The following is an 11530-nucleotide window of genomic DNA, read 5'->3' on the forward strand; positions in this document are numbered from 1 at the left end:
GTATCTTGCTCTCGGGTTTCGCTGTCTCCTCCTGTCTCATTGCCCTTGGGTCTAGCTGCATAGAATGGTAGAGTTGGAGGGGACCTCCTGGGTCATCTGGTCCAACCCCCTGTTCAAAGCAGGATTCACTAAATCATCTCAGACAGATGTCTGTCCAGCCTCTGTTTGAAGACGTCCATTGATGGGGAACTCACCACCTCTCGTGGCCGCCTGTTCCACTCATTGATCTCCTCACTGTCTTCTAATATCTATCCTGTGTCTCCTCCCATTCAGTTTCATCCCATTGCTTCTAGTCTTTCCTTGTGCAAATGATAATAAAGATGATCCTTCTACAATGTGACAGCCCTTGAGATATTTGTAGACAGCTATTAAGTCTCCTCTCAGTCTTCTTTTTTGCAAGCTAAACATTCCCAAATCCTGTAACCGTTCCTCATAGGACATGGTTTGCAGACCGGTCACCATTCTGGTCACTCGTCTCTGAACTTGCTCCAGTTTGTCGATGTCTTTTTTAAAATGTGGTGCCAAAACTGGACGCAGTATTCCAGATGAGGTCTGACCAAAGAGGAGTAAAGTCCGATAATGACTTCACGTGATCTAGACTGTATGCTTCTGTTAATACATCCCAGAATTGTATTTGCCTTTTTTGCTGCTGCATCACACTGTTGACTCATGTTCAGTCTATGATCTATTAGTATACCTAAGTTTTGCCCATGGGTCTAGTTAAATGGCTTCGCCCATGGGTCTAGCTGCATTGTTTCACCCTTGGGTCTAGCTTGCATGGTTTCGCCCTTGGGTCTAGCTTCATGGTTTTGCCCTTGGGTCTAGCTGCATTGTTTCACCCTTGGGTCTAGCTGCATTGTTTCACCCTTGGGTCTAGCTGCATGGTTTCGCCCTTGGGTCTAGCTGCTTGGTTTCGCCCTTGGGTCTAGCTGCATGGTTTTGCCCTTGGGTCTAGCTGCATGGTTTTGCCCTTGGGTCTAGCTGCATCCTTTTGCCCTTGGGTCTAGCTGCATCCTTTTGCCCTTGGGTCTAGCTGCATCCTTTTGCCCTTGGGTCTAGCTGCATGGTTTTGCCCTTGGGTCTAGCTGCTTGGTTTTGCCCTTGGGTCTAGCTGCATGGCTTCGCCCTTGGGTCTAGCTGCATGGCTTCGCCCTTGGGTCTAGCTGCATGGTTTTGCGCTTGGCTCTAGCTGCATGGTTTTGCCCTTGGGTCTAGCTGCATGGTTTTGCCCTTGGGTCTAGCTGCATGGCTTCACCCTTGGGTCTAGCTGCATGGCTTCGCCCTTGGGTCTAGCTGCATGGCTTCGCCCTTGGGTCTAGCTGAATGGCTTCGCCCTTGGGTGTAGCTGCATGGCTTCGCCCTTGGGTCTAGCTGCATTTCTTCGCCCTTGGGTCTAGCTGCACGGCTTCGCCCTTGGGTCTAGCTGCATGGCTTCGCCCTTGGGTCTAGCTGCATGGCTTCTCCCTTGGGTCTAGCTGCATGGCTTCGCCCTTGGGTCTAGCTGCATGGCTTCGTCCTTGGGTCTAGCTGCATGGCTTCACCCTTGGGTCTAGCTGCATGGCTTCGCCCTTAAATCGAGCTGCATGGCGTTGCCCTTGGGTCTAGCTGCATGGCTTCGCCCTTGGGTCTAGCTGCATGGCTTCGCCTTTGGGTCTAGCTGCATGGCTTCGCCCTTGGGTCTAGCTGCATGGCGTTGCCCTTGGGTCTAGCTGCATGGCTTCGCCCTTGGGTCTAGCTGCATGGCTTCGCCCTTGGGTCTAGCTGCATGGCTTCACCCTTGGGTCTAGCTGCATGGCTTCGCCCTTGGGTCTAGCTGCATGGTTTTTCCCTTGGGTCTACCTCCATGGCTTTGCCAAGAGGTCTTGCAGTGCTTTCTTGCTCTGCTCTCACCATCTGTCTTTTCTCCGTCAGATATATCCTGATGAGGGACACCAGATCGTATCTGAGAAGAATCGCTTCCACCTGTACAGCACGCTGCTGCGCTTCTTCAGTGACTGCTCGCAGGGAGAAGCAGCGGTGGTCACACAGGAGGTGGAGGAGGATGAATGAAGAGGAGTTCAGGACCTTTCTTTTTAGTCACTGGTATCCTGGCAGATGCTCGGACTGTCGCCCCATAGAAGTGAGGACTTCTACCTTCGGGGAATGTACAGGGGTCGACCCTTTTCCACTCAGTTTTGGATACGATTAGTGTAGTGCATGTTTTCTTTGGTTCCTTCACTTTGTCCTCTTGTTTTCTACCTTGAGAGGTTGCAAAATGTCATCATCTGTCCCAACAAAAGCAACTTCTTAAGGTTTTTCTTCTGACAGATCGGGTCCTTTTAATTTTATTTGCTGTATTTTGACTTTTTTCTGGTCCAGAGGGGCAGCACTTTTTGGTAGAGGATTTTTGCATTGTCCCTCAGATTTATAAGGGACACTTCTATTTTTTAGGCTCCGTTGGACATGAAGTCTCATGATTCGCATCAGATGATGAGTGTTTTACTTGTTTGGTTTCAAATCTAATTTTCTTTCACATGTAAATTTCTCACTTGTATATATGAATACATCAATATTAAATTATGGTTTCCTAGAAATGTTTGACCTCTGTGTACCCACTGTGAAGGACCCTCAAAGTTCATCCACCTCAGGCTCATAAGTCTAGGAAAAGGCGCTGCTCCATGGTGTATTCATGGGGAGAAAGTGAGCAGTTCTGGTGGAAGGTACGAACTGAGACACCATGACTAGCACCAACATCGGCTCTGTCCGTACCAACATCGGCTCTGTCCGTGCTGTCACCGTCCGTGCCGTCACCGTCCGTACCGGCACTGTCCATACCACCTTCCATTGCGGCACCGTCCATACCGTCACCATCCATACCACCTTCCATTCCGGCACCATCCATACCACCTTCCATACCGGATCCATCCATACCACCTTCCATACAGGCACCATCCATACCACCTTCCATACAGGCACCATCCATACCACCTTCCATACCGCCACCATCCATACCACCTTCCATACAGGCACCATCCATACCACCTTCCATACCGGAACCATCCATACCACCTTCCATACAGGCACCATCCATACCACCTTCCATACAGGCACCATCCATACCACCTTCCATTCCGGCACCATCCATACCACCTTCCATTCCGGCACCATCCATACCACCTTCCATTCCGGCACCATCCATACCACCTTCCATACCGGAACCATCCATACCACCTTCCATTCCGGCACCATCCATACCACCTTCCATACAGGCACCATCCATACCACCTTCCATACCGGCACCATCCATACCACCTTCCATACCGGCACCATCCATACCACCTTCCATTCCGGCACCATCCATACCACCTTCCATACCGGCACCATCCATACCACCTTCCATACCGGCACCATCCATACCACCAACCATTCCGGCACCATCCTTACCACCTTCCATTCCGGCACCATCCATACCACCTTCCATTCCGGCACCATCCATACCACCTTCCATACAGGCACCATCCATACCACCTTCCATACCGCCACCATCCATACCACCTTCCATACAGGCACCATCTATACCACCTTCCATACCGGAACCATCCATACCACCTTCCATACAGGCACCATCCATACCTCCTTCCATACAGGCACCATCCATACCATCTTCCATTCCGGCACCATCCATACCACCTTCCATACCGGAACCATCCATACCACCTTCCATTCCGGCACCATCCATACCACTTCCATACAGGTACCATCCATACCACCTTCCATACCGGCACCATCCATACCACCTTCCATACCGGCACCATCCATACCACCTTCCATACCGGCACCATCCATACCACCTTACATACCGGCACCATCCATACCACCTTCCATACTGGCACCATCCATACCACCTTCCATTCCGGCACCATCCATACCACCTTCCATACCGCCACCATCCATACCACCTTCCATACAGGCACCATCTATACCACCTTCCATACCGGAACCATCCATACCACCTTCCATACAGGCACCATCCATACCTCCTTCCATACAGGCACCATCCATACCATCTTCCATTCCGGCACCATCCATACCACCTTCCATACCGGAACCATCCATACCACCTTCCATTCCGGCACCATCCATACCACTTCCATACAGGCACCATCCATACCACCTTCCATACCGGCACCATCCATACCACCTTCCATACCAGCACCATCCATACCACCTTCCATACCGGCACCATCCATACCACCTTCCATACCGACACCATCCATACCACCAACCATTCCGGCACCATCCTTACTACCTTCCATTCCGGCACCATCCATACCACCTTCCATACAGGCACCATCCATACCACCTTCCATACCGGCACCATCTATACCACCTTCCATACCGGAACCATCCATACTACCTTCCATACAGGCACCATCCATACCTCCTTCCATACAGGCACCATCCATACCATCTTCCATTCCGGCACCATCCATACCACTTCCATACCGGAACCATCCATACCACCTTCCATTCCGGCACCATCCATACCACTTCCATACAGGCACCATCCATACCACCTTCCATACCGGCACCATCCATACCACCTTCCATACCGGCACCATCCATACCACCTTCCATGCCGACACCATCCATACCACCAACCATTCCGGCACCATCCTTACCACCTTCCATTCCGCCACCATCCATACCACCTTCCATTCCGGCACCATCCATACCACCATCCATACAGGCACCATCCATACCACCTTCCATACCGCCACCATCCATACCACCTTCCATACAGGCACCATCCATACCACCTTCCATACTGGAACCATCCATACCACCTTCCATGCAGGCACCATCCATACCACCTTCCATACAGGCACCATCCATACCACCTTCCATTCCGGCACCATCCATACCACCTTCCATTCCGGCACCATCCATACCACCTTCCATACCGGAACCATCCATACCACGTTCCATTCCGGCACCATCCATACCACCTTCCATACAGGCACCATCCATACCACCTTCCATACCGGCACCATCCATACCACCTTCCATACCGGCACCATCCATACCACCTTCTATACCGGCACCATCCATACCACCATCCATACCGGCATCATCCATACCACCTTCCATTCCGGCACCATCCATACCACCTTCCATACCGGCACCATCCATACCACCTTCCATACCGGCACCATCCATACCACCTTCCATTCCGGCACCATCCTTACCACCTTCCATTCCGGCACCATCCATACCACCTTCGATTCCGGCACCATCCATACCACCTTCCATTCCGGCACCATCCATACCACCTTCCATACCGGCACCATTCATACCACCTTCCATTCCGGCATCATCCATACCACCTTCCATTCCGGCACCATCCATACCACCTTCCATTCCGGCACCATCCATACCACCTTCCATTCCGGCACCATCCTTACCACCTTCCATTCCGGCACCATCCATACCACCTTCCATTCTGGCACCATCCATACCACCTTCCATACAGCCACCATCCATACCACCTTCCATACAGGCACCATCCATACCACCTTCCATACCGGAACCATCCATACCACCTTCCATTCCGGCACCATCCATACCACCTTCCATACCGGAACCATCCATACCACCTTCCATTCCGGCACCATCCATACCACCTTCCATTCCGGCACCATCCATACCACCTTCCATTCCGGCACCATCCTTACCACCTTCCATTCCGGCACCATCCATACCACCTTCCATTCTGGCACCATCCATACCACCTTCCATACAGGCACCATCCATACCACCTTCCATACAGGCACCATCCATACCACCTTCCATACCGGCACCATCCATACCACCTTCCGTACCGGCATCATCCATACCACCTTCCATTCCGGCACCGTCCTTACCACCTTCCATTCCTGCACCATCCATACCACCTTCCATTCCGGCACCATCCATACCACCTTCCATTCCGGCACCATCCATACCACCTTCCATACCGGCACCGTCCATACCACCTTCCATACCGGCACCATCCATACCACCTTCCATACCGGCACCATCCATACCACCTTCCATTCCGGCACCATCCTTACCACCTTCCATTCCGGCACCATCCATATCACCTTCCATACCGGCACCATCCATACCACCTTCCATACCGGCACCATCCATACCACCTTCCATTCCGGCACCATCCTTACCACCTTCCATTCCGGCACCATCCATATCACCTTCCATTCCGGCACCATCCATACCACCTTCCATTCCGGCACCATCCATACCACCTTCCATACCGGCACCGTCCATACCACCTTCCATACCGGCACCATCCATACCACCTTCCATACCGGCACCATCCATACCACCTTCCATTCCGGCACCATCCTTACCACCTTCCATTCCGGCACCATCCATACCACCTTCCATTCCGGCACCATCCATATCACCTTCCATTCCGGCAACATCCATACCACCTTCCATTCCGGCACCATCCATACCACCTTCCATTCCGGCACCATCCTTACCACCTTCCATTCCGGCACCATCCATACCACCTTCCATTCCGGCACCATCCATACCACCTTCCATACCGGCACCATCCATACCACCTTCCATTCCGGCACCATCCTTACCACCTTCCATTCCGGCACCATCCATATCACCTTCCATACCGGCACCATCCATACCACCTTCCATACCGGCACCATCCATACCACCTTCCATTCCGGCACCATCCTTACCACCTTCCATTCTGGTGCAGTCACTGTGTACATACATTACATTACTGATCCTGAGTTACATCCTGTATTATACTCCAGAGCTGCACTCGCTATTCTGCTGGTGCAATTACTGTGTACATACATTACATTACTGATCCTGAGTTACCTCCTGTATTATACCCCAGAGCTGCACTCACTATTCTGCTGGTGCAATTACTGTGTACATACATTACATTACTAATCCTGAGTTACCTCCTGTATTATACTCCAGAGCTGCACTCACTATTCTGCTGGTGCAGTCACTGTGCACATACATTACATTAATGATCCTGAGTTACATCCTGTATTATACCCCAGAGCTGCACTCACTATTCTGCTGGTGCAGTCACTGTGCACATACATTACATTAATGATCCTGAGTTACCTCCTGTATTATACTCCAGAGCTGCACTCACTATTCTACTGGTGCAGTCACTGTGTACATACATTACATTACTGATCCTGAGTTACATCCTGTATTATACCCCAGAGCTGCACTCACTATTCTGCTGGTGCAGTCACTGTGTACATACATTACATTACTAATCCTGAGTTACCTCCTGTATTATACTCCAGAGCTGCACTCACTATTCTGCTGGTGCAGTCACTGTGCACATACATTACATTAATGATCCTGAGTTACCTCCTGTATTATACTCCAGAGCTGCACTCACTATTCTGCTGGTGCAGTCACTGTGTACATACATTACATTACTGATCCTGAGTTACATCCTGTATTATACTCCAGAGCTGCACTCACTATTCTGCTGGTGCAGTCACTGTGTACATACATTACATTACTGATCCTGAGTTACATCCTGTATTATACTCCAGAGCTGCACTCACTATTCTGCTGGTGCAGTCACTGTGTACATACATTACATTACTGATCCTGAGTTACATCCTGTATTATACTCCAGAGCTGCACTCACTATTCTGCTGGTGCAGTCACTGTGTACATACATTACATTACTGATTCTGAGTTACCTCCTGTATTATACTCCAGAGCTGCACTCACTATTCTGCTGGTGCAGTCACTGTGTACATACATTACATTACTGATCCTGAGTTACATCCTGTATTATACTCCAGAGCTGCACTCACTATTCTGCTGGTGCAGTCACTGTGTACATACATTACATTACTGATCCTGAGTTACATCCTGTATTATCCTCCAGAGCTGCACTCACTATTCTGCTGGTGCAGTCACTGTGTACATACATTACATTACTGATTCTGAGTTACCTCCTGTATTATACTCCAGAGCTGCACTCACTATTCTGCTGGTGCAGTCACTGTGTACATACATTACATTACTGATCCTGAGTTACCTCCTGTATTATACCCCAGAGCTGCACTCACTATTCTGCTGGTGCAATTACTGTGTACATACATTACATTACTAATCCTGAGTTACCTCCTGTATTATACTCCAGAGCTGCACTCACTATTCTGCTGGTGCAATCACTGTGTACATACATTACATTAATGATCCTGAGTTACATCCTGTATTATACCCCAGAGCTGCACTCACTATTCTGCTGGTGCAGTCACTGTGTACATACATTACATTACTGATCCTGAGTTACATCCTGTATTATACCCCAGAGCTGCACTCACTATTCTGCTGGTGCAGTCACTGTGTACATACATTACATTACTAATCCTGAGTTACCTCCTGTATTATACTCCAGAGCTGCACTCACTATTCTGCTGGTGCAGTCACTGTGCACATACATTACATTAATGATCCTGAGTTACCTCCTGTATTATACTCCAGAGCTGCACTCACTATTCTGCTGGTGCAGTCACTGTGTACATACATTACATTACTGATCCTGAGTTACATCCTGTATTATACTCCAGAGCTGCACTCACTATTCTGCTGGTGCAGTCACTGTGTACATACATTACTGATCCTGAGTTACATCCTGTATTATACTCCAGAGCTGCACTCACTATTCTGCTGGTGCAGTCACTGTGTACATACATTAATGATCCTGAGTTACCTCCTGTATTATACTCCAGAGCTGCACTCACTATTCTGCTGGTCCAGCCGCTCTCTCTCTCCTCACACACATATTATACATATATACACAATAATAACTATCTACACCATGACATCTGGTCCGGTTACCAAACAAATAATAACAATATAATAAACAATAACCGACAAATTATATACAAACTAATATATACAAGACAAAACAAAACCCCCCACACTGGAGCCCACCAGTCCCTCCCCGGCACTGACCTGAGAGCTGCTCCTGCGCCTCATGCCTCAGTCCATGTCCATCGTCCATAGGCCAGATCAGGCAGTGCCAGTTATTCACCCAAATAACCAGTGTCCCACAAGATGAACCCGCCTCCCCCCTTTTCCCACCACCCAAACCCATATATACAATATATACAGAAACAAACAATACAATAACCACAACTGACAAAGCCCAAGTTCGGCGCCTGCAGCCCTACATCACTGTCTACTGATCAATAAAACAAAAATCTATGGTGTCAGCAGCAGCCCACCACCAGGAGAGGAGATGACCAGACTAGGGCACACTAAAAGAAAAGCCTCTCCAGAGGAGAGCGGCCCTCCGTGTACCCAGTCTCTCATACTCCAGAGAACGCACCTTCACCAGGTCACCGAGTATGGTCCTAAACACATCGTCCACTGGGAGGATTTTCCGTTGCGTCGTTACTAAGCACCATGCGTTCCACGTGTGACACCTAACCACTGCGCTAACGAGAAATAAGGTGCAGCGGTCCCGACAACCCAGGTCCCCGAATGCTCCATAGGCCCATTCCGCATAAGAGAGACCGGCCAGCCGGGGCCAGCCAATGGAGGCGCCCACCCTGTTGTACACCTCTGTGTTAAAGGGACAACGAAGCAGGAAGTGGTCCATGCTTTCAAGCATGGTACCACAATGCTCCCGAGGACAGTTCCTGTCCTCAGAGCTCCTACACTTCAGATTGTCCCTCACACACAGTTTCCCATGGAAGCAACGCCAAGCCAAGTCCCAAACCTTCGAGAGGATCCTGATAGAATTCAAAAGATACAGACCCACCCCAAGATCCCAACCTGGGCAATCCCTGAGCGCCGGAGGCCTCTGAAAATGGGTCAACAGAACCCTTTTGTCAAGGAGCTTCCTTGGCAGAGTCCTGACCTCCCACATTCCCAGACCCCACCGGCGAATTACCTTCAGAACCACGGTAGCGTAAGCCGGGAGATGTCCATGCGGTGTGCGGAGATCCTTCACTTGCCCTCCTGTCTCCCATTCCTGGAAGAAAGGCTGAAACCATCCCTTACAAAAGAATACCCACGGAGGAGCCCTCTCTTTCCAGAGGTTTGCAATATTGATCTTAATGAAGGTATTCACAAGGAATACCACAGGGTTGACCATACCCAACCCTCCTAGTCTCCTCGTACGGTAAGTAACCTCCCTCTTGACCAGGTTCAGACTATTCCTCCATAACAGTTGGAAGATCAAACTGTAGACCCGAGTCCAGAGAGGCTCCGGCAAGATGCACACACTGCCCAGATAGATCAGCAAAGGGAGCAGGTAAGTTTTGATCAGGTTTACCCTTTCCCTTAGGGTCAAAGACCAACCCTTCCATTGGTTCACCTTCTGAGTAGCGATCTCTAGCCTGCTGTCCCAATTTTGTTTGGGGTAATCCCCCTGGCCAAATTCGATGCCAAGAACTTTTGCAGAGACTTTGGGTCCTGGAAGGGTGTCCGGGAGATCAAAACCAGGATCTCCTCCTCCCAGCCAGGGACTCTCACACTTATCCCGGTTGATCTTGGACCCGGATGCCTCCGAGTAGCGATTTACCTCTGACATCAGCCATTCTGCCTCCCCATCAGAGGAAACAAAAACGGTGACGTCATCGGCATACGCCACCACTCTCAGAGTGGCTTCCGGTGCTGCCCGGTCCATCCCGATCCCAGCCAACGGTCCACGCTCCACCCTCCTAAGAAGTGGGTCAATCGCAAACACGTACAATAGCGGGCTCAAGGGACAACCCTGGCGAACACCACACCCAACCTCAAAAGAGCTGCCAATCCAACCGTTCACAAGCGGGAAACTCTCTGCCCCAGCGTACAAGGTCTTAAGCCAATCAACAAACCCCCCCGGCAGGCCATACCTCAGAAGGACAGACCAGAGGTACTCATGATTAACCCCATCAAACGCTTTTGCCTGGTCCAGTGACAGCATGTACTCCTTCCAGTGACCAGCCCTACCCTGCTCCACCTCCTCTTGGACACAGAGTACAGCACTAATTGTACTGCGGCCCGGAACAGAGCAATGCTGGGCTACCGAAAGAAGTCGGGGCACAAATTTCACCAGCCGATTAAACAGCACCTTTGCCAAAACCTTCCTGTCTGCATGGAGAAGTGCTATGGGACGCCAATTCTCAATGCAAGATGGGTCCTTACCCTTTGACAAGATGATCAGGGCAGACCTCTTCATTGACTTTGGCAGAGTGCCCGAGGAAAGACACTCATTGAATACCTCAGTCAAGAGGGGAACCAAGGCGTCCATAAAGGTCTTATAGAATTCAGATGTTAAGCCATCTGGACCGGGAGATTTCTTTAGGGCAAACCCTTCAATCGCCAACTTAACTTCCTCTTTCCCGATCATCTCTGTGAAAACGCCAAGAGAGGGGTCTACCCCTGGTTCGGGGACGGCTTCAGCCAGAAAAGCCGACATCTCATCCCAATCCAGATCCCTCTTCCCCAAGAGGTGCGAGTAGAAGGATCTGACAACCTCCAG

At 50.3% G+C, this 11530-nt stretch overlaps 1 protein-coding gene across 1 annotated transcript in view; it reads left to right on the forward strand.

Moving 5' to 3' along the window:
• The window catches only part of DPP10 (dipeptidyl peptidase like 10), a 685122-nt gene extending 682549 nt beyond the window's left edge, over positions 1–2573 (forward strand). The window contains exon 22 of the mRNA XM_073646140.1: positions 1912–2573. Coding sequence (XP_073502241.1) covers positions 1912–2049 — 138 coding nt within the window. The 3' untranslated portion in view covers positions 2050–2573. The remainder of the gene's footprint in view (positions 1–1911) is intronic.
• Positions 2574–11530: the final 8957 nt, after the last annotated feature.

Source organism: Phyllobates terribilis, unplaced genomic scaffold (assembly GCF_046119375.1).
Source record: "Phyllobates terribilis strain yellow unplaced genomic scaffold, ASM4611937v1 Scaffold_9__5_contigs__length_417890890, whole genome shotgun sequence".
In the NCBI taxonomy this organism is placed as follows: Eukaryota; Metazoa; Chordata; class Amphibia; order Anura; family Dendrobatidae; genus Phyllobates; species Phyllobates terribilis.